The sequence below is a fragment of the Mauremys mutica genome, chromosome 6 (assembly GCF_020497125.1).
Source record: "Mauremys mutica isolate MM-2020 ecotype Southern chromosome 6, ASM2049712v1, whole genome shotgun sequence".
Classification (NCBI taxonomy): domain Eukaryota; kingdom Metazoa; phylum Chordata; order Testudines; family Geoemydidae; genus Mauremys; species Mauremys mutica.
This window is the reverse complement of record NC_059077.1, coordinates 128,195,120-128,219,865: the sequence shown is the minus strand read 5'-3', so window position 1 is coordinate 128,219,865 and position 24,746 is coordinate 128,195,120. Positions and strand designations below refer to the sequence as shown.

Here is a 24,746-nt window from a genome sequence, read left to right as displayed (position 1 = left end):
GCAAACATGAGTTTGAGGATCTATGACCGGATACTAAAATCCTACTTAAACTCTACAGATGACATATCTAGTAAGTACTCTGTTCCAACTAGGCTATACAAATGAGAGCTTAAATGTTTATTAACAGCAACCATGGCTACAACTTCAGTGATCTGGCTTCGTTGTTTTCAAAGGGACATGGCTAGGTTAAATTAATACTTAAACAGATTCCCTTAACTTAAGGTGCTAATAACTTAGGTATTAGACCTGGAAGAATTTTTTAAATGATTTAACCGCTTATGCTTTCTTTTTTTTTTTTGGTGGCACTTTCAGAGTGGCTAATGAAAAATGAACTCATTTTATTTGTGTCAGTGTCACTTTGTCCTATATTAACAAGGTGTTGCAAAGTCTGGACTGCAAATATTGCAATAAATTTTTATTCATTTAATAAAAGGTAGTTTCTACTGGAAGTGTTATGAAGTCTTTGGGGACATTTCTACTGATGCTAGGCTTTGTAAAAAATTATTTACAAAACCTCAACTTTAGCATCAAGTTCACCCAAGTGCATCCTCTTTAAATCAACTATTGTTCTGTGACCTTGATGCGGTGGCCTGCTTCAAAGCATGGAGGAGTGTGACTAAATTCAGGAGAGCAAATGGGAATGACCACAGATGAGGCAGTCTTCATACTGTATTTGCAGCTCCAGGGATTCAGAAATGATGGCACAGCTATTTATCTACACAAGTGCAGACAGCCACGATGCGGACAGTACTGATGTGCAGGGCTTGAAAACTCTACTTGCTCAGGATGGGTATGAATTTTTCCTGGTTGACTGACATCAAGTTCTGCAGAATCTAAGTTTACAAAGTGAAGCCCTTATGGTTCTAATGAAAACTTCCAAATTCCAACAGAGATTTAACTGATGAAATGATATCTAGCCAAGTCTGCAGAGACAGTTTCAGTGCCACCATCACTGCTTGGGGAGGAGTGTGTGAAAAATGGGACAGACACGATGAAGCCTGATTGCCACCATTATGGTGATTTTTTGTATGTCTGCTTTTGGGTGGATGAAAGCCAACACTCTTTTTAGGAGTGTGCAATGGGGGTGCAGGGAAATCTGTTACTTCCGTCTTCTGGAGCAGGAAACATGCCCATGCCTTGAAACAGAACTCCAACCAACCCAGCAATGGGCCAAGCATGTGTGGAGAGCCCCTACCAATACCACTCCAACACTCCAGACAAGTGTTCAATGTAAGCTCCCATATGATCAGTTAAAGAAAAACAACCTTTGCTTGACATACATTTGACACAAAATTTACTTTTAAAGTATGAGCAATACGTTTCATATGAATCATTTTTAAAAGCAATGCTATGGTTTATCAGTGGTTTAATAATTTATGTAACATTTACCAGCTCAGGTCCAAAGAAAAAAAATCTACTAGCCCATCCTTTACCTTGATGCATTGCCATTATATAAAAAAAAGTAAAATATTACTGTGGTTATCAAAAATCTCTCTCTTACAAGCAAAATTTTACATCGTAGAACCGTGTAGGGTCTGTGCCGCACAAGTGGTATTCTCCAACCCACCATAAGGCACGACAATCCATTCCACAAGATATTACCATCTCTGCATCTATTGCTGCTCTAATTTTTCATACATCCTCCTTTTAATAAAAGAAAGTTAGCATTAGTAAAGTTCTTCTTCCACAGGTGAGCATGGATTTCCCTCACTGCTCTAAACAGGAATAGGAGGCTGACGTACTGATTCTAGGTATCTACAATTTAGATCCTTGGTTATAGCAACAGTAGTAGCCAGTGTCTCTCCTTGTGTTATGAATATTAGGTTGCAGAAATAAAGCCATTAAGATTATGTACCTGGACGTGTTCCTTGAGGTAAAAAGTGTTCCCCAATGAACAACTGTGCAACTAGTAGCAACCCTGGATTAGGTGTGCGTCATCCCCATACATGAGCCCATAATTACTGCATGAGAGAACAGAATACTGCACTAGCAGAATACTTGTCTACACACACAGGAGCTCTGCTAGGCAATGAACAAAACAACAAAATGTGCAAACCTTCAGAATGGAGCATTAAGACAGAAGAATAATTTGCTACATGTTTTTCACTGAAAACCACCAGCCAATTTTCACTCAAAACTTAAGATATTACAAAAGTTGTTGCTACCATGCAAAAATAGAGACCAATTAAACAAAATCATATCCATCTTTCAGAGAGCCTCTCCTTGACAATTCCATTATAAAGATTTTCTCCATTAACTTGTTTTGGGGGGAGTCAGGATTGGGGGGGGGGGGGGGGGGATAATTACTCTGGGACCAATCCCATGAGTCAGTCCCTAAAAAAACCCACACACGTTTATGTGGAAAGCACTACAGGGGAAAGGAGCACCTCAGTTTAACTATTTAAGTGTATGAGTATAGTATTCACAGTGCGAGGATTTAAGATTTCAGTGCTCAAAGTAAAGGCCTGAAATGGTGAAAGCAAATCACAGTTCATGACCCAGTCCAACCCTTACCTTGAACTTACATAGTGCTTTGTGTTTTTACAGCACTGTACAAACATGCATTAATTAAACCTCCTGATACCTACCTGTATCACAAAGGTATAAAATATTAGCCCAAGTTTCTAGATAACAAAGGTGACACTGGCTTGCCGTAGGCCATACAGTGGCTATCAAAGCGGAGATCAGAACTAAGAGGTTACTAGTTTCTGGACCCTCTCTTGGTCCAGGCTACACTACAAAAGGTTTGCCAGTATAGCTATAATGGCAGACAACCCACCTAGGGTAGACGCAATTTCTACCAGCAAAAAATGTTCTTCAGCTGGTACAGCTTATACTGGTTTTCTGGACAAAAACAACAACAAAAACCCTGGTATAACTGCATCTACACTAGAGCTTTTGCCAGTATAAAAACATTGTTTAAAAAAAGCACTCTTGACATCATATCAGCAAGAGTTTCTAGCGTGGACCCGGCCTCAGATGACACTCCACCCAGCCCCAGCGATTCCCCCCGCCCAGTTTACTAAGACATTTAATCACATTGCAATGACAAATAAATATTAGCTGTCCTATCACCCCCACCCAAAACAGTATACCACATTACATGTACCAGGTTCCAGAGTGGCAGCATTACATGTGGTCAGTTATTTCAGCAGGTTAGAAAGTAACTTTTAATATGTAAATAAGATTTTTTTTTATCAGAAGTCATTATCAAGAAATATCACTAAGTGTTTATTGTAACATGAGCTTATTTACAAGTTATTCTCTTACTATTATAGGGTTCTTATTATTTGAGCCCAGGGTCTCCTGTGTGCTAGAGTCTTTACCAGAAGGACTTTCACATCCTGAGGCAATACCTCAGAAGACAAAGCCAAGTCTGGAAGAGTCAGTGGGGTATGTCTACACTGCAATAAGATATCCATGGCTGGCCCATGTCAGCTGACTAGGGCTCGCAGGGCTTGGCCTGTGCAGCTATGAAGCTGCAGTGTAGACGTTCCAGCTCAGGCAGAAGCCTGGGTTCTGGGAGCCTCTCCTGAGCCCGAACATCTATACTGCAGTTTTATAGCCCCACAAGCCTGGGTTAGCTAACATAGGACTGCCACAGATGTTTTATTGCAGTGTGGACATACCCACTAGGTGACCATACTTCTCCTTTCTACACTGCATATGTACATCTGTTCTGCATGCTCACACAACTCAACGGTTCTGCTAGGAAGGGAAGCAGCAGCCTTTTCATTGTACAGCACTACAAAGCTATCCTCAGTCATCGAGGAGAATGAACATCTTGTATTCTGTTGTTCTTTAGGGACTAAACGTAACACTAATGCAATGATCCCAAACCTACTACTTCATGAAGTGCTCCCCTACTTCTTATAGCGTATTTGCAAATTTTCCACATAATTTAAGTGTAATTTAGAGTGCATGAACCAACACTTGAATTATTATCATCATCGACGAGGCAGTATGAAACTGACAATCTTGAAAAAGTTTGTTTACAAACCATTTATGAATCCATCAATGTCATATGATTACAATTACAATGTCATCTTTGCAGTCAGTAGATTCTATGACTCATTTATTACTTTGTTTTCACAGGATTAGAAAGGTACCCTCATGGCAGCTATGACAACATACATAGCCATTACATATCTTGAAACTTAACAGAACTGGCAAATCAGTAGCAGGTTGATATTTGACAGTTACGAATATAGACCTATGATGGGAGAAAAATCCATACTTTTAACCACCACTGAAAGTGTTTTAATTAAAGTGCTTAAAAAACACCTATTTGAAAATAGTAGGCATTTGACTAGAAAACAGAACTACCCATCATAAATAAGGGTACTCCACATAACTTTCATACACAAATGATTTACAATCTATTTGAATATCAATAATGAAATGCTTCTTCTCTTTTTCAATAGTTCTCAGACCAAAGAACACCCTATTTTCAGAGCAGTTTTCTCTGTCGCTGAAATAATATAAATTATTTCATTCACATTTTTGTATAATTAGCAGTAAATACAATCTGCTTCACAGACTCCTTGAATTCCATTGTAGCTCTGAAATTACAAGTCCTAAATATTAGAATATTTTGAAGTCTTATTAGGACAATATTAGATTATATCTTTAACAGTTATCTGTAAGTTAGTTCCAATTAATTTATTTTTAGCTTCATGAAAATGTGAAATTAGGGTGAGAGAAAAGAGCAAGATATAGCCATCAAATTAGAGACCTCAGGACAATTCCACAGAGAAAGCTGCCCCTCCTCCTATGCACTCCCCTAGAGCCTGATGAGTAGCTGTCTCAAACGAAAGAAATTTGTCATCCTTTTACAGTTTCTAAAGTTAGAACTTGAGGACACAAAACATCACAGCCATTGCAAGACCTCATGACCTGCACAGTACTCCTGTAAGAAATAATGATCTTGCCATCCACCATAGACACTCATAGCAATTTGCTAAGTAATCGCTTAAAGGGTGTCCTTCGCTCAAACTGGTTTGTCAACGGGAAATTGCATTTAATAAAATCTGACGATTTATGAGTAGACTTTGAAGTTCAACACAGTGAGAAGAACAATAGTGAAAAGAACAAGCCATTTCACATTTCTAGCAGGAAAAAAAAAAGACAAGGGAACAGTTCTAAGGAATTTCGTGGAACCTTGACAGCAGCATTCTAAGGGGGAAAACATACAGTTTTCATTTTCTACTATTTCCAATACCAATTTGGCATAATCTCATTTTAGATTTTTTTTTAAAAAACTATTTTCATTGACTTGACCTTGGTGGTACAGGAACATACAGAGACCACAGCAAGACTATATATCCAACATTAGAAACTATCCTGAATTTCCTCCCACCTACTAAACAATTTATAAACCAAATTCTTTAGAAGCTTCACCAAACATCTTAAAGATAAATAAATCCAGTCTTGAAAACCTACACAAAGGCAACTTGAAAGTCTTTCTTTCTATACTGCCTTTGCAATTATTTCAGAAAAGCTCTTTTCCTCACAGACAAAGATGAGTTTCTCCACATGGAGATCCTACTGTGAAGTTGCAATCTTGCATATGCACGTGGTAAGACAAATGTTTGGGGGGAGGGATAGCTCAGTGGTTTGAGCATTGGCCTGCTAAACCCAGGGTTGTGAGAGTTTAATCCTTGAGGGGGCCATTTAGGGATCTGGGGCAAAAATCTGTCTGGGGATTGGCCCTGCTAGATCTCCTGAGGTCCCTTCCAACCCTGATATTCTATGACTCTAAATGAATGTATTATCACAAATTCAACACCATGAACCAAATCCCGCTTGCCTTAGCCATGTGCATTGTTCCATATCACTGCATAATGAAGCAGGGAGTCAAACTCGGTGAAAGTCTTGTATGAATACCAAAATCTGAGTGATAGCAAACAACATTGCAAAACAAAACGAAAAAGTCACAAGTTTGCACATTTCCTGTAACAGGGATATAGGGTGGGTGGGTGTGGGGGTTATACTACTATTTTGCATTTATCTGAATACTGTGAAGAAAATTTACCTTGCTTACGGGTCCAAAATGTTAGCCCCATAACTAAAAAATAATTAAACCAGAAATAAGATGGTAATGCTTGAGGACTCTGCAGGCAATTAAAGTACGTATTTACATAAAAGAGGGTTCTGCCTGATTCATGGGAGGGGAATAATATACCAAGTCCTTGACTTACAGATCAGCTTACTGCCTTAGGAGGAGGAAGTTATTTTTGCAAATACCCATTTTCCTGAAGTCCCTATTTAAAATAATGGGTGGAGTCTGAAGAACAACTCCAGTAAAGAAAAAAAAAAAGCTGCTGTCATTGGCCATGGCACTAAAATAGCTTCTACAGCTCATGAATAAGGAAGGAATTAACACAGTCATCTCAGTACAGGACTTGGAATATTCTTTCTTGGACAACTATCAAAAAATACCATTTAGACCACAGGATCAGTTAGTTTTAAAAATTTCAAGATCTCAGAAACAAGTATTATTGGAAAGCTGGGCTTCTTAACTTACTACACAGCAGTGAGCAAATCACCAGCCCGTAATATCAGTACATTCTGAATACCAGGTTAGCTCACATGCCCCCTGCCCCTCATTTTAGCAGCTATTATCTTTAGAACAGCTACAGTTAGGAACTACCATAGGAAAAGTAACTTGGAATCCCAGCTTCAAAATACTATAAAGCATTAATCTCCAACTCCAGTGCTACACAGGGTATGGTCTGTAGAAACTGTGTGTGCTTCTTCCCCTACTTGTAATCTTTAAAAATTTAAAGATGGTCTTCAAAAACAAAGGAGTTAAGATTTGTGCCCTTTTTGCTCCATTATGATGTACAAAGACAGCCTGAAAAGGATCCATAAGAAGTTCTGTTTTGTTTTTTTTTAAATGTCAAAAATTCAGTGTCTCTCTAGAAGACTCCCAGGATGGCTGGAGGTTTGATACAATGACATCAAATGCAATGGAAGGGAATTGCTTCATAAAAATCACAGATATTAAAAATGGATTGGATGAACTAATAGGACTTCTTCATTCCTCCGCCAATATAGAATTGTTCCCTATGGTGAACCAGTACAACTAAACTTTTCCAAGCACTGTCCATGAACTGGTAGCTTGAATAAAAATTCAGATCAATAGGAAAAGGACATATGGCAGCACACTTCGTAAAAACTGGCTTCCGGTAGCAGAGGTTAGAAAGAATGATAGCCTTTTCCACCAGCTTCTCCAAATGAAAGAAATTCAAAGAAAAGATGTGTGATGCACAGTTGCACTCAAGTTAGCTTGCAAAAGATAATTAGGTCAGTCAAAAAAGTAACCGCTGAAATGCATTTAATTGAAAGTGTATTTTGCCCTTTTGGCTAATTATACAAATGTAGCTACAATAAGTGAGAAGACTTCCTCAGAAGAAGGAATAAAAGTAGAAAGATAGCTGACATCTTTACCATACCATGAGTCACTAAAATAAGCTTGCCCTCTTTTCATAAGGGGCAAACCAAAGTGGACAATTTCAGGGTATGGCACATGCACTGGAAAACCACCACCAAGCTTAAAATCTAAAGGTTGACACAATGTTTTTACACAAGGTAGGCTGGGGACAGCATATTACAGATTTTTATTCCAACACTTGTCGTGATGGTTGCAAGACGATCTTTTCTCTTTTGCATAATTTCCCGCAAAATTCTCCTTTGAAGATAAGGACTTTCCATGTCTGGTCGCAGCCCAAAGATTGTGTTTTAAAGTTTGAAGAAAATCTCCTCAGATAACTCAAAGGCTGAAGTGGTTAAAAAAAAAATACTTTTAACACTGTAATGATTTCTGATGCAGATAATTCAGAGATGGTTTGAATGCTGTAACACCAATGCCGTAACGTCAAACTTCACGTAGGGCTAGACCCCAGGGAGAAATGGTGCCACCATTAAAAACTCTCCTTTGCATTCAGAACTAAAAAGTTACTTGCATAAGTTGTAGAACTGCATTCAGCAGGGCTTGGGGCGGGGGGGGGGGGAGAGAATTACCCAACACTTACTAGCCAGAGGTAGATACATAAGGAAAGGAAGCAGAATGCCCTGGTGAGAAGGCAACCCAATATTACCTACAGTCTAAGAAAAGAAACAGCACTGGGATTTCTAGCAAGGTCCCTGGGTCCACTGTCCCTGGACCCTGCTTGGAGGCACCATCTTTTATATTATCAGACACCGACTAGCCAGAGGCTAAGGCCTGGTCTACACTACACGTTTAAACCGATTTTAGGAGCGTTAAACTGATTCAACGCCACACCCGTCCACACTAAGAGGCCCTTTATATCGATATAAAGGGCTCTTTAAACCGGTTTCTGTACTCCTCCCCAACGAGAGGAGTAGCGCTAATATTGGTATTGTCATATTGGATTAGGGTTAGTGTGGCCGCAAATCGATGGTATTGGCCTCCGGGCGGTATCCCACAGTGCACCACTGACCGCTCTGGACAGCAATCAGAACTCGGATGCAGTGCCAGGTAGACAAGAAAAGCCCCACGAACTTTTGAATATCATTTCCTGTTTGCCCAGTGTGGAGCTCCGATCAGCACAGGTGGCGATGCAGTCCCAAATCCAAATCCAAAAAGAGCTCCAGCATGGACCGTATGGATGTGAACGCTGTATGGGCAGGCAAATCTGTTCTATCAGAGCTCCGTTACAGAAGACGAAATTCCAAAGCATTTTTAAAAAATCTCCAGACAGAGGCCACAGCAGGGACTCAGCACAGTGCTGCGTGACAAACGTAACGGAAAGCCAAAGAATCAAATGGACGCTATGTTTACTGAATGCTGCTGATAGACGCGATGCTGCAGCAGTCAACGGCAGCATCCTCGCCCCCCCCCATGGGTGGCTGATGGTACAATATGGCTGATATCCATCCTCATCATCAGCTTTGTGGCAGATGATGCAGTGCAAAAGGACTGGTATCTGTCATCATCAGCCCATGAGTGCTCCTGGCTGGCCTCCGGTGAGGTCGGCCGGGGGCGCCTGGGTAAAAAACTCCTGATCATTCCTGGTAGATGGTACAGTACGACTGGTAACCGTCTTCATCATAGCAACAGGGGGCTGAGCTCCATCAGCCCCCGCCCTTCCTGTGTAAAGAAAAGATTCTATTCTGCCTGGACTATCATAGCAGCGGGATGCTGGGCTCCTCTCCCCCACACTGTCTGGACTATCATAGCAGCTGGAGGCTGCCTTCCCCTCATATCTCACTAACAAGTCACTGTTTCTTATTCCTGCATTCTTTATTACTTCATCACACAAATGGGGGGACACTGCAATGGTAGCCCAGGAAGGCTGGGGGAGGAGGGAATCAACAGGTGGGGTTGTTGCAGGGGCACCCCCTGTGAATGGCATACAGCTCATCATTTCTGCGGGATCTGACACGGAGCGGTTGTGCTCTCTGGTTCTATGATACACTGGTTCTCTAGTACACTTGCCCCATATTCTAGGCAGGACTGATTCTATTTTTAGATACCGTAAAGGAAGGATTGACTCGGGGAGTCATTCCCATTTTTGTCTTTTGCGCCCCCGGCCAATCTCAGCCAGGGGCACCTATGACAGCAGCAGATGGTGCAGCACAGAAGGACTGGTAACCATCATCTCATTGCCAATTTACAAGGGCATGGTAGATGGTACAGTACGGCTGATAACCATCTCTGCTATCATGCAAAAGCAAATGAATGCTGCCGTGTAGCGCTGCTGAATCGCCTCTGTCAGCGGCATCTAGTACACATACGGTGACAGTGACAAGAGGCAAAACAGGCTCCATGGTTGCCATGATATGGCGTCTGCCAGGGCAATCCAGGCAAAAAGGGCGCGAAATGATTGTCTGCCGTTGCTTCCCCGGAGGAAGAAATGACTGATGACATTTACCCAGAACCACCAGCGCCAATGATTTTTGCCCCGTCAGGCACTGGGATCTCAACCCAGAATTCCAAGGGGCGGGGGAGACTGCGGGAACTATGGGATAGCTACGGAATAGCTACCCACAGTGCAATGTTCCAGAAATCGACGCTAGCCTCGGACCGTGGACGCACACCACCGATTTAATGTGCTTAGTGTGGCCACGTGCACTCGATTTTATACAATCTGTTTTACTAAACCAGTTTATGTAAATTTGGAATAATCCCGTAGTGTAGACGTACCCTAAGTTTCAAGCACCATCTCGCATCTGTTGAAAGGGAGACTAAACTTTCTGGATACTAGGAAGAGAGTCTGCTATTCTACTCATTTCTCAGCATCCATTTGAGTCCCCATCCTCCAAGATGTAGTGCCCACCTATGCTGCTGCTCATAGCTTTCTCAAGCATGAGCAGAGCACTGACTGCTGACAGTTTCACTGGGTACGTCAACACAGAAAATCTCTGAGCCAATGTTTACAGATTCGGTTCCACTATGGTGCTAAAAATAGCCTCGTAGATGTCTGGGCTTGTGATGGAGCTTGGGCTCTGAAGCCTGGGGAAGAGGGTGGGTTACACAGCCTGAGCCCCAATCAGAGCCCAAATATCTACACAGCTATTTTTAGTGTCTTATAGAGAGAGCTATGAGAGATGGAGTCTGTAGACCTGGATTCTAAGACTTGTTGCTGCATAAGGTGTTTGTTGTTGTTGCCATTACTATTACCCCAGCTTACTGGATAGCAGTGAAAATAGTCATTAATTTTGTTCTGTTGCAGAAGAAGTGAGCAGCAGCGGAGGCACTGTGGCTGTGTGGTTTGCATACTCTGGAAGACATCACTGCACTACTTTACATTTGGAAGACTAGAGACTTATTTAAATCAAAACTTACATTCCAAAGAATTTTATGGGGTAGGTCCCCAAACTCATGAGGGAAAACGTCCCACTTACTACTGACTAATGGGCATAATTTTTCAAGCCCGTGAAAAGTTGAGATGCAGACACACAAAAAAGGATAATTAAAATGCCATAGATCATTATTTACCATATGTATTAAGTGGCTGAAAATAAAATTTTCTGAGTTCCAGACACCAGTTAAACAACTCCAGTGCCACACTTAAAAGGATCACTCCCCATTCTGTCTCAAAAGGGGAAACTATATATAATTTACTTAAATCTGAAACCTTAAGACCAACTGCACAAATGCTTCAACAATGCATTGCAGCTACGACTATACTTCATGTTCCACTTGTTGGGTATTGTATTGTGCTGTGCATATAAGCACTATGCTTTCACACTGACTCCTGCTCAAGGAAGGGACCTGTTACTTGTTGTCACAGCTCATCAACTGTAACATCCATGTATTATACTAAACAGAAAGCAGGGAAATGAAGATCAAAAGTAATTCAGCCACAGTGTAAGTATTTAGTATTTTTTATTACAACTTAGGCTGTTAAATGTATACATTAACAATCAGTACGTACACAGTGAGCAAGCTCAGAACTACAACAAGAACTTTGGCTTTTTCATTTTCTGCTGCATGTGCATTTTAATTTGCAATTTTAATTACTGCATTAGTTTAGTTTTCTGTATTTAATAAAAGCAGCAAAGAATCCTGTGGCACCTTATAGACTAACAGACGTTTTGCAGCATGAGCTTTCGTGGGTTAATCCCCCCTTCTTCGGGTATTCACCCACGAAAGCTCATGCTGCAAAATGTCTGTTAGTCTATAAGGTGCCACATGATTCTTTGCTGCTTTTACAGATCCAGACTAACACGGCTACCCCTCTGATACTTGTATTTAATAAGTTAAGATGAACCAATTCTGTGTTTAATTATAAACTGGTGAATTAATTTATAAAAGAAAAATCAGTGGAACATAAATATACCCGCTGTAGTATTTTTAAAATTACAGACAAGTATAACTGCAAAATATCTCACCACTGTGTGATAATTAAGGGCAACATTGTACAGTAACTCCCTGGGCGACAGTCATAGAATCATAGAATATCAGGGTTGGAAGGGACCTCAGGAGGTCATCTAGTCCAAGCCCCTGCTCAAAGCAGGACCAACACCAACTAAATCATCCCAGCCAGGGCTTTGTCAAGCCGGGCCTTGAAAACCTAAGGATGGAGATTCCACCACCTCCCTAGGTAACCCATTCCAGTGCTTCGCCACCCTCCTAGTGAAATAGTGTTTCCTAATATCTAACCTACACCTCTCCCCCACTGCAACTTGAGACCATTGCTTCTTGTTCTTGTCCATCTGGTAAGTAACAGATCATCCATATATTCAGAGATATATGAGGAAAACCAAGTTTTATCAAAAGGGCTATGAAAATAATTGCTTTGAGATTAGCTCCAAGCATTTTATTTTGAAACACCTTGCATGTGAGAGTTGCTGCATGGTCTGTCATCACCAGCCTTTGTAGCAATGTATTCTTTTAAGCTGTAAAGCCAAGGTCACAACCAGAAGTTTATAGAATAAGATGTGTTTTGTTTATCCCACTCATGGCATTATATTGCCTGAAAGATCCCAAGCCCTTCTCACACAAATCTTAATTTAACCTAATGCAATGAAAAGGTGTAAGGAAAAGAGTACATTTCCAACCTTCCTAGTTGTAGTGCATATATTAAGAAAGACTCTGATATCTTGCTTTCTTTCTGATAACGTTGTGAGGAAATACACTTCCCATAGTTCTGATCAGCCAGTTTAGAAGTACAGAATTATGTCAACAATTCAGTCGATAACAAACAAAACTATTAAAGTGTGGAAAGAAATGATATGGTATCTCCAATACCAGAGTCAAAAAGGGAAGCTGTTGATTCAACGGCAAATTCTGTTTTTCTCTCTTATTAAGGTAAAGAACTTCACAATAAAAACAACAAAACATCCAAGTTTTCCTTGAGCTTAAACTTGGGCTTTCTTGGATAAATCCCAAGACCACTTTAAGAGAAAGAATAGCAGAAATTGTTATAGCAGCAAAGAGTCCTGTGGCACCTTATAGACTAACAGACGTATTGAAGCATGAACTTTCGTGGGTGAATACCCACTTCGTCAGATCCGACAAAGTGGGTATTCACCCACGAAAGCTCATGCTCCAATATGTCTGTTAGTCTATAAGGTGCCACAGGACTCTTTGCTGCTTTTACAGATCCGGACTAACATGGCTACCTCTCTGAGAAATTGTTATGGCACCACTACCACCCCAGTGAAGCTACACAAAACTTTGCTATGCTTTCATATAGTCTGAACATAGAGCTACTTTTTCACAACTGTTATGAAGTGTTTTTCCCCACATACAAGTGTCTCTTTCTTACCACCCATCAGTCTGGCCTGTGGCTTTGTTAAAGTTTCACACAGCACTCACAATATGCTAGGTACTTTCCCCTAAGGAGCTCACACACTACAGACAAAAAAAATAAATAAAAGGTAAAAATTAGTATAGTGGTCAAGGTGGGGATGGGCCACAGCATAACAATTAAAAGGTTTCCTGTAAATAAAAAAGCTATACCAATTAATCCTCTGTACATCTCATACTTGTCAGTGTAAGTTAGTGCCCCATAGGCATCATAACTGCAGCTGGTCTTTAGAAGAAACCTTGTGCATAGATGTAAGCACAGGAGACAGCACAGATACATTTGCATGAGAAGCTGATAAATTGTCAAATGAAGTTGGCATTGATGTGGCAGCAAAGAAGGTGGCTGATGAGAAATGAGACAAAGGCAGAGCAGTTATGCAAAGACTTCAGTGACCATTTCAAACCTCAGGTGGATGGGGAGTCAGTGGAGGGATGACATGGTCTAAACAACAGGAAAGGAAGGCTATGTTAGCAGCAATTTTTGTATGAATTGAAGAGGGGTGATGAGAGTGTCAGGAAGATCAGAAAGAAGAACACTGCAGTAATGAAGTCAGGCAATCACGAGGGCCTAAATGAGATATTTAGCTGAAGGGATAGAAAACAAAGGACAGATCAGAGAAATATTGTGGTCGAAGAAGCAACGGTATTTGCATATAGCTAAGTGTGTGAGGTAAGGAAGGAGAAATAAAAAATACCTCCCAAATTAAAGTCTTGAGTGACAGGGAAGATGGTGGTGTTTTCTACAGAGACAGATGGGGCAGCTGAGAAGGTGTGAAAGAAAACAGAAGGAGCTTGGTACTAGTCATGTTAAACTTAAACTGATGGTGCGGCATCCAAGGACAGATACCAGAGATGCATGCTGTAGGGCAGGATTAGATAGAACAGGGGTTCTCAAACTGGGGGTCGGGACCCCTCAGGGGGTCACAAAGTTATTACATGGGGGGTCGCGAGCTGTCAGCCTCCACCCCAACCCCACTTCACCTCCAGCATTAATAACAGTGTTAAATATTTTTTTTAAAAAGTGTTTTTAATTTATAATGTGGGTTGTACTCAGAGGTTTGCTGCGTGAAAAGTTTGAGAACCACTGAGACAGAAGGAGATAAAACTAGCTGTAAAATAAAAAAAATAAAGAGGAAGGGGCTCAGAAGTAATTCCAGAGACAGCGGTGGAGGACAGAAGCAAGAGAAGTATCAGAGAGACAGGAGAAGCCTGAGGAGAATAATCACAGGACAGTTTTGCAGAATTCCAGGGCGAGTGCTCAGGATGATTGACCTCTGCTGCTTTTGATATTATCAAAGAGGGTAGGATTGGAATAGAAGTCTTCAGACTTGGCCAGGAAGAGATCTTTAGAACTGCTAGCAGTTTAGAGGAGAGTGTGGAAGTTAGATAGGAAGAATTTTAAAATGACTAGGACATATTAGATGTCTTCAAGTTACCAGGGCCTGATAAAATACATCCTAGAATACTCAAGGAGCTGACTGAGGAGATATCTGAGCCATTAGCAATTATCTCTGAGAAGTCATGGAAGACAGGTGAGATTCCAGAAGACTGGAAAAGAGCAAATAAAGTGCCAATCTATAAAAAAGGGAAATAAGGACAACGTGGGGAATTACAGACCAGTCAGCTTAACTTCTGTACCCGGAAAGATAATAGAGCAAATAATTAAGCAATCGTTTGCAAACATCTAGATAATAAGGTGATAAGTAACAGTCAGCATGGATTTGTCAAAAAAAAATTGTGTCATGATTCTGTCTTGCATGACCGTCTTATAAAAGAACTAGGGAAATAAAACCTAGATAAGGGGTGGGCAAACTATGGCCCGGGGGCTGCAACCGGCCCTTCAGACGTTTTAATCCAGTCCTTGAGCTCCTGCTGAAGAGCGGGATCCAGGGCTTGTCCCGCTCCGGGTGGCTCCCAGAAGCAGCAGCATGTCCCCCCTCTGGCTCCTACAAACAGGGGCAGCCAGGAGGCTCCACATGCTGCCCGCACTGCAAGCACCGCCCCTGCAGCTCCCATTGGCCGGAAACCTCGCAGAGTCAGGGCAGCACGCAGAGCCGCCTGGCTGGCACCGCGCCTCTGCACAGGAGCCGGGGGGGGGGGGGGACATGCCACTGCTTCTGGGAGCTGCTTGAGGTAAACGCCACCCAAAGCCAGCGCCCCTGACCTCCTCTCGTGTCCCAACCCCATGCCCCAGCCTTGATCCCTCTCCTGCCCTCCGAACCCCTGGATTCCACCCTCCTGCACTCCAGAGTCCACACCGCCAGCTGGAGCCCTCAGCCCCCAACCCGCACCCCAACCCCTTGCCCCCATCCAGAGCCCCCTCCCGCACACTCAACTCGTCATTTCTGGCCCCACCCCAGGGCCTGCAGCCCCAGACAGAACCCGCACCCCAACCCTCAATTTCGTGAGCATTCGGGGCCCGCCATACAATTTCCATACCCAGATGTGGCCCTCGGGCCAAAAAGTTTGCCCACTCCGACCTAGATGGAGCTACTATAAGGTGGGTGCATAACTGGTTAGAAAAATCGTTCCTAGGGAGTAATCATCAGTGGTTCACAGTCATGCTGGAAGGGCATAGCGAGTGGGGTCCTGCAGGGATCGGTTCTGTTCAATATCTTCATCAATGATTATAAGTGTTCTCTATGCCATTAAGTTTTGTGGATGATACCAAGCTGAGAGGTGTTGCAATTGCTTTGGAGGATAGAATTAAAATTCAAAATGATCTGGACAAACTGCAGAAATGGTCTGAAGTAAATAGGATGAAATTCAATAAGGACAAATGCAAAGTGCTCCACTTAGGAAGGAACAATCAGTTGCACACATACAAAATGGGAAATGATTGCCTTGGAAGGAGTACTGTGGAAAGGGATCGGGGGGCTGGGGGGGAGGCTTAGTGGACCACAAGCTAAATATGAGTCAACAGTGTAATGCTGTTGCAGAAAAAGCAAACATCATTCTGGAATGTATTAGCAGGAGCGTTGTAAGCAAGACACGAGAAGTAATTATTCTGCTCTACTCTGCTCAGGCCTCAACTGGAGTATTGTATCCAGTTCTGGGTGCCACATTTCAGGAAGGATGTGGAGAAATTGGAGAAAGTCCAGAGAAGAGCGACAAAAATGATTAGAGGTCTAGAAAACAAGGGAAGATTCAAAAAATTGGGTTTGTTTAGTCTGGAAAAGAGAAGACTGAGAGGGGACGTGAGAACAGTTTTCAGGTATGAAAAAGGTTGTTATAAAGAGGAGGAAGAAAAATTGTTTTTCTTAACCTCTGAGGATAGGACAAGAAGCAATGGGTTTAAATTGCAGCAAGGGAAGTTTAGGTTGGACATTAGGAAAAACTTCCTAACTGTCAGGGTGGTTAAGCACTAGAATAAATTGCCTAGTGAGGTTGTGGAATCTCCATCAGTGGAGATTTTTAAGAGCAGGTTAGACAAACACCTGTCAAGAATGGTCAAGATAATTAGTCCTGCCTTGAGTGCAGGGGACTGGACTAGATGGCCTCTCGAGGTCCCTTCCAGTTCTATGATTCTATGAATCTAGAATGAAGATGGAGAGAACTCAAGGCAATTGTTGTAAACTGCACATTCAATGAGTTCAAAGGTAGGGTAGGTAGAGAGGCAGGCAGGGGTTGATGGTTAGCTTTGAAGATAGAGGAGATTAGACCATAACTGTACTGGGAGGGAAAGAAAACAGGACAGCAATGGACTGAAGGAAAGAATGCAGGGGCTAGGATGGTTAAGAGGATTGGGATACTGGGGTAGATGGACAAGCTGGAGATGGAGAGAGCAGACAGGACACATACAGAAAGGGGTGTTGAGTACAGAAAGGTAAAATGAAGGTGAGGAGTGAAATCATGAAGGATTTTATCAATTTAGCCTTTGAAGTAAGCAAATTCCTATATGGAGAGGGATATGGCATAGAGAGAGGAGTGTTTAAAGGACAGAGTCAAAGACTGCATATATGCAAAAGGGATTGTGAAATGCATTACTGTTTGACCAGAAAGATGGCAGAGCTAAAGAAGAAGAAAGAGACATTGCAATGAAATAAGAAACAGGAGCAGAGGAAACAAATGGTGGAAGAGCAAAGTCAATGCTGGAGGGAGAGCATGGACATCTTGAAAGGGACAGAGGTCACATCAGGCGCAGGTGGAGCCTGAGGAGCAGGGGGCAAGTGGTCTGTGTTAAAAGAGATGAAGTGGCAATCAGAAAGAGGGAACTTCGAGAATGAGAGCTCCGAGATGAAAAGATAGCTGGTGAAGTCAGTGTCAAGTGATCAGCTTTTCTACTGAATGGATGATCTGATCCACAGCTGTAGATCAAATGAGTGAAGGCAAGGAGTTGTGTAGTTAATGAATCCAATGAGACATCAACACAGAAATTGAAGTCACCAAGAATAAGTGTGGGAGGTTGTGATGAGAAGAAAAAGGAGTCACATGTCAAATCTGAGAGAAAGTTGGCTGGGGAAGAGTCAAGGGGCAGTAGATGATAGCAACATGGAGTAGGAAGAGAGTCTGATGGAGCTTTGCTCAGACAAGGAGATGGAGTAGAAAGGCAGGAATGATTTATAGAAGCATCAGGAAAGGGAAAAGAGGAATCCAAGACCCTCACTAAGTAATGAGGCAGGGTGGTAGAAACAGAGGCACTACTAAATTTGTAGTATCCTATCCAACAACCAACGGATTAAGTAAAACAGCAGCTTCTAAAATATTCAGACACTTTCTTTTGGATTATCTGAAGAGATCCACCAGGACCCTGGTTAAGGAATTTGAGTGTCAACTGTTCTTGAGATGTTATGACTATAAAAAGACACACACAGCTCATTTACCACACAACTTGCCAGTCATAAGGCAACCCAGTTGAGAGATTTAACAGAATAGTATTAATAGAAATACAAGTCCACCTGGAAAATTGAAACCAAGCAGTGCAAACCTATAACTGCACCAAGCATGAAACAATTAGTTATTCTCTACTTCTCCTGCTTTATGAAAGGTCTCCAAGATTATACATAGATAACCTTTTTGATTTTGAACAGAACAAAGAGGGCAATAACGATGCCAGGTACACAGACTGATAAAGAAAAATGCTAAAGAGAGCCTGTGAAATAGTTATGAAAGCAGTTTGGAAAAGGGGAAGCCTAGTGCAACTGGAAAGCTCCAAGCAGTGTTTTTAGAGTCCTTGTAAGAAAGCTGTCTGAATGTGCCAGGACACGAACACTCAGTTCATACCATTGATGAGTCATTAGGGACAGAAGAAATGGATATTCAGGCACACACACCATCCCCTGTTGTGACTGTCAACTCCAGACAGATGAAATCACCAAAAGAAATTTACATTTATGACTTACAGTACTTGAGAGCCACCCACACTACCAGTCATGTTGCCTTCAAGCAGGGGCAGTAGCTGTAAAACCCTGCAATCAATGACCTAACCTCTAGCAGGTCAGATTTCTGCCTGCTGATGGGAAATACCAAAAGCATAGGAAGGCTAGAGTTAACAACACTTTAAAGTATCATGATTGCCCTATGAAATCATGATTTTAAAATCTATTAATTTAATGTAGTTTTAAAGAGGGGAGTGATGCAGGGCTGTGGAAAAGTAAGGCTATAGTTTGGTACCAGTGTTTATGTAGGACATAGCAACATTTCTATCCTAGAAACATGCTATTACGCTGAGCATTGTGCTCAACGGGAATGTTAAAATGGGAGACGAGCTGCAAAGTGGAGCATTGGGTAGAGCTATTCATTGTGGCTCCCATCTAGGAGACTGGCAGCACCACTCCAGGGAGGGAGAAAAAGGCAGAAGGGGGCAGTGTGGGGAAAGGAGCTACAGGGATTAGTGAGGCCCTGGGGAAAGGACTGGGCCCTAGCCCTTCCCCTGGCTGTTGGGGAACCTGATGGCTGGCAAGGCCCAGTGCAGAGTGGGGCCAGGGGTCGGGGTGGCTCTGCACAGAGGGGAGCTGAGCCCTGCCCTAGGAAGCGAGAGAGGAGAAGTTCTTGTGAGCTCTACTCCCAAGGTAATGAATTTGTGTCCCTGAATCCCCGCTTTCCTCTCATCCAGGGGCGAGCGGGCGGGGTGTGAAGAAGGGCGACAGGGACGGGGTGCCCTGTGAGATGGGGCACCACGGGGAAGGGGGTGCTGTATGGGGGGGCTAGGTCCCAGTGGGTGAGATGGGGGGCACTGTGTGAAGGAGGGTCGCCTGGCTCCCTGAAAGGAGAGCAAATAGGGGGTGCCCAGCAATCGGGGAGGGGGCACCCCGCAACCCGTGGGGGGGAAGAGTAGAGAAGCACCTTGCAAGGGGGGGGTGCGAAGGTGGCACTGTATGGGGGGGACCATGTCCCCCCGGGTTGCAGTATGGGGGAGGGCCAGGTCCCTTGGGGGTGAGGGGGCACGGTACGGGGGGCAGGTCCCCGCGGGGGCGCAGGGGGGGAGGGGGCACGGTAAGGGGGGGCAGGTCCCCGCGGGGGCGCAGTGGGGGGAGGGGGCACGGTAAGGGGGGGCAGGTCCCCGCGGGGGGGCAGCGGCGAGGGGGCGGGGGCACGGTACGGGGGGGCAGGTCACCGCGGGGGGGGCAGCGGCGAGGGGGAGGGGGCACGGTACGGGGGGGCAGGTCCCCGCGGGGGGGCAGCGGCGAGGGGGAGGGGGCACGGTACGGGGGGGCAGGTCCCCGCGGGGGCGCAGTGGGGGGGAGGGGGCACGGTACGTGGGGGCAGGTCCCCGCGGGGGGGCAGTGGGGGAGAGGGGGCACGGTACGTGGGGGCAGGTCCCCGCGGGGGGGCAGTGGGGGGGAGGGGGCACGGTACGTGGGGGCAGGTCCCCGCGGGGGCGCAGTGGGGGGAGGGGGCAAGGTACCTGGGGGCCGGTATCCGCGGGGGGGCAGTGGGGGGAGGGGGCACGGTACGGGGGGGCGGGTCCCCGCGGGGGCGCAGTGGGGGGGGAGGGGGCACGGTACGGGGGGCGGGTCCCCGCGGGGGCGCAGTGGGGGGGAGGGGGCACGGTACGGGGGCGCAGGTCCCCGCGGGGGCGCAGTGGGGGGGAGGGGGCACGGTACGGGGGGGCGGGTCCCCGCGGGGGCGCAGTGGGGGGGAGGGGGCCCGGTACGGGGGCGCCGGTCCCCGCGGGGGCGCAGTGGGGGGGAGGGGGCACGGTACGGGGGGGCCGGTCCCCGCGGGGGGCACGTGGGGGGGAGGGGGCACGGTACGGGGGGGCAGGTCCCCGCGGGGGGGCAGTGGCGGGGGGGAGGGGGCACGGTACGGGGGGGCAGGTCCCCGCGGGGGCGCAGTGGGGGGGAGGGGGCACGGTACGGGGGCGCAGTGGGGGGGCGGGGGCACGGTGCGGGGGCGCAGTGGGGGGGAGGGGGCACGGTACGGGGGCGCAGTGGGGGGGAGGGGGCACGGTACGGGGGCGCAGTGGGGGGAGGGGGCACGGTACGGGGGGGCCGGTCCCCGCGGGGGCGCAGGGGGGGGGAGGGGGCACGGTACGGGGGCGCTGTGGGGGGGAGGGGGCACGGTGCGGGGGCGCAGTGGGGGGGAGGGGGCACGGTACGGGGGCGCAGTGGGGGGGAGGGGGCACGGTGCGGGGGCGCAGTGGGGGGGAGGGGGCACGGTACGGGGGCGCAGTGGGGGGGAGGGGGCACGGTACGGGGGGGCGGGTCCCGCTCACGTGTGCGGCCGAGCTGCAGCATCCCATGGCGGGCGCGGGTCTCTGTCCCGGGGGAGCCGGGCCGGGGATCCCCGCTAGGCACCGGGCATCCAACCGCCGCGATCACCGGCCCCAGGGCAGCGGGTCGGTCGGTCACTGGAGCTCGGCTGCGGCTCGAGTCCCTGGGCAGCGCCGCCCCGCGCTCCTCATCCTCCCCCGGCGGCGGCGGCGGCGGCGCGACGCGGCGGCAGCTCAGTACCAAGGGGCGGGGCCTGCTCCGCTCGCCAACCCGCCGGCCGCGCCGAGACCGCGAAGTGTGGCGGGCGCCGAGTGCCGGCTCAGCGCGCCCGCCCGGGCACGAATTGGTGGGGCACCGCGGCCGTTTCCGTCCTGCGTGAGGGAGATAGAGCGTATGCGCCGCTGTCCGCCACAGAAAGGGCTCGGCCCACTTCCGGCCCGAGGCGGGGCTCTGCTCCTGCTCCCCCCCGCCCCCCCCCGGTCAGGTGGCCGTGTCCTTCCCTGGGGCAGCTGCGCGCGTGGCTGGTTCTGTCTCTGCGACGCGTCTGTGTCTGCCCCGTCCTGCCTCTGTCTGTCTGTCTGTCTCTCCAGTCTGTGCCTCGCGTGGGTGTCTACGGGACTCCCCCCGCACCCCAGCGTCTGCAATAATGAATGTTATTAACAAATTACCTCCTGGCAACTCAAGCTCCGGGGTGCACTTGCTTCATATTGTCTCGCTTTCCCACAAGACGTGGACTAGAAACTTTCGTTCTTAAATGAAAGCTGAGATTCTTGGGCAGATCACTTGACTTCAGTATAGGGGAGACCCAGGGAAAATCAGCCATCCAAAAGTTTTTATAAAGATGCAAGAGTTGCCAAAGCCGCATTGTGAAGAAGATATACAGGGCCTGATCGCCAAAGGTGCTTGGGCATCCCTGGATCCTATTCACTTCAGCTCAAGTGCACATCCTCTCACAAACTGCAGGTCCATAGTGTATTTTTTGAGGAAACGTACTACGGTAAATATGTTTAGGGTTGGAAGGATTAGATTTTTATCACCATCACTCTACAGGCACAAACTGATGAAAAAAATAATTCCATCAATAATCAAAGTTTACAGGTAAGCAATGAAAGAAAAAAGAACCATACTTTGTATATTTTGACGTGATGTTGACAATTTGTGTTGTAACTGTTATAAAGCTTTATCTTTTTGAATCACAGCATCTACTTCATTAAATAATTATCCTGACCTTCCCTTGTCTGATCCATCCAGCCCATAATTTCCTGCAACTGTGAAAATTTATATACAGATAAAAAAAAGTGCTTAAAACAAACATCATCCTTCAAAATTACACGAACAAGTAAAAAATCAAGTTCTGCCAAGCCTCATTATATGTGTCCTCCTGATCCCATTATTCCAATCTAGTCTCTCGTCTGTAACTGAGATAACAAGGAGAATATCCAGTCACATTTTAATACAGCTCCTGTCTGTGTGATGCTGATTTCGGGGGGAGGGGGTGTTAGTTTTCCCATAAGGTTCTCCTGGGGAGATTTTCCTCAGACCACCTACTAAAGGCATCTACTCTAAACCACACCCTACACTGGAACAAAACTACATTGTATGGGTGTTTTGAAAACTATATACATATGTGCATGCATGCATGCATACCCTGGCTCCTGCAGGTTCATCCACATGAAGAGATCCCTGTAGCTGCACTGAGCCTCTTATAGTCAATGAGACCTAAATGAATGTACCACCAACTGTGACTCTATCCTCCTAGTGCTACATAGTCTCTGCAGCTGGTGCAATCTGCAGTTGCTGGCTGTGCTGAAGTGGCTCTTCTAATGACAGTTACTCAAGGGGCACTGTTTGAGCTGCAGTGCCAATTCAGGCTAGCTAGGGAACAGACCAGCCTCAATTTGCTAGTGAGACAAGGTCAGAGCAGACAGCAAAATATAAGATGAAGGATTTAAAACCAAAAGTTAAGCTGGATGCTGGGAAAAATATGGATTTCTAGTAATTGTCTAACACAATCAGTGAAAGTAATTGAGACAGAATGAAGCATCTGTGTATGTAGAATATACTAAAGAACAACAGCAGGGGGAAGGGTTTATAGCCTTTAAATTTCAACACAACCCCACCACCCACCCCTAATATATGTACCTGAAAGTCCAAGGATATGGGGGCACAGATGAGAAAATACTTTTCTTCTACCCAGAACATCACTGAGGATATTGCTGGCCCCCTTGTCATAGTTTATTTGGGCAAATAAACTCCCACTTCCACAAGCTGTGTAGACCAGGGATAGCATCTCACTTTAGGGGAGGGGGGGTGTTTGTTTGTTTTTAATTCAGGGCAAGAAGAATTCAGTTATCACCCTTTCCCTGGGGCCTTTCCCAGAGTAACTGAATCCATGCCATGTGGGTTCTGAGAGAAGCTATGTCTACACTAGGGACCTGAGCCACTCATAACAGAGCCAGTAGGATTGCAGCAATGTATGTTTCAGCATAACTGCATCTTTGACCCCCTCCACAGTCATTGCAAGGAATCCCCTCTCAGGCCTCTAGCCATCCCTTTCCTTTCTGAGCAGAGATTTAGGTTACAGCTCTGCTGCATCCCACTGTGATTACCCCATGCAGATCTGACTAGAGTGAAATGACAGGGGCTGAACGCTTTCTCCAGGGACAATGACAGTGGTTTACCAGTGACTGCACAGCTCTTCCAAAGCAGGGTACATATATTTAAGGAACAAAAGCACCCAGAAAAAAATATAAAAAACAATACAATGGTCTAAACACCCACTAAATGTACCAGAAGTTGTCCATCCATGCTATGGGGACCCTGATAGTTTCCAGTCTTTCCAACCCTTCACCAAGGTAGGGTCCTCCCTTAAGCAAAACATCATGTCCATTTGTTAAATCAAAAAGAAGGCCCCTCTGTCATATCAAGCTGGCTCTTTTTACCTCATGTTTGTTCTTGGTCTCCTGCATTTCTTGAAAACCTGGCTTGAATTATATGCAAACTACACCAGGGGAAATACTTCTCTTGAGTGGTTTGCACTCCCAAGGATTTCAGTAATTAGCCTCCACTGTTTTCAGTTCCTGAAGCCCTGAAGTTCCTGAAGGGCTGTGATAGCCCTTGCCTCCCCGCTTGGAGTAGAATGCAATCCTTAGCCCACAATCATTCATTAACATTCATAAAATTAAATACAATATGTTGTTAGATGTTCAGCTGCATGTGTGTGTTCTCCCTGTGTGCTGCCCCAGCTCTGTGCGACAGTTGGAACAGCAGACCTTGAGCGAGCTGCCCAATGACCACAAGATCCGTTAAGGTACGAAGGCACCAGGCCAGGTACTCCCTCTAAAATACCTCTTTATACCCTAATACAAACAAGTTACGTACTGCCTCTGACATAGTTACGGCCCCCTGACATGGCTAGTTATCACCCATCATATTGATTCAATCAAAACATTGCTATTACATATGTCATCTTGACCTTATCTTTTAAAAGGGATCAGTATGTTCCAGTTATCCTTGGGAAATGTTTTTGTATCATCCTTGATATTGGGATCAGGGCGGCTCTAGGCATTTTGCCGCCCCAAGCACAGCAGGCAGGTTGCCTTTGGCGGCTTGCCTGCGGAGGGTCCACTGGTCCTGTGGCTTCAGCGGACCTCCTGCAGGCATGCCTGTGTGAGGTCCTCCGAAGCCGTGGGACCAGTGGACCCTCCACAGGCAAGCCGCCGAAGGCAGCCTGCCTGCCGCCCTGCGGGGACCAGCAGAGCACCCCCAGCGGCTTGCCGCCCCAACCACGCGCTTGGCGTGCTGGGGCC

At 45.8% G+C, this 24,746-nt stretch overlaps 1 protein-coding gene across 2 annotated transcripts in view; it reads right to left on the bottom strand.

The window, feature by feature from the left end:
• The window catches only part of SLC44A1 (solute carrier family 44 member 1), a 92,580-nt gene extending 71,427 nt beyond the window's left edge, over positions 1–21,153 (bottom strand). For both annotated transcript variants that reach the window (XM_045020603.1, XM_045020602.1), the window contains exon 1: positions 20,940–21,153. In XM_045020603.1, the coding sequence (XP_044876538.1) occupies positions 20,940–20,966 (27 nt within the window). In that variant the 5' untranslated portion in view covers positions 20,967–21,153. The remainder of the gene's footprint in view (positions 1–20,939) is intronic.
• Between the last annotated feature and the right edge of the window lie 3,593 nt (positions 21,154–24,746).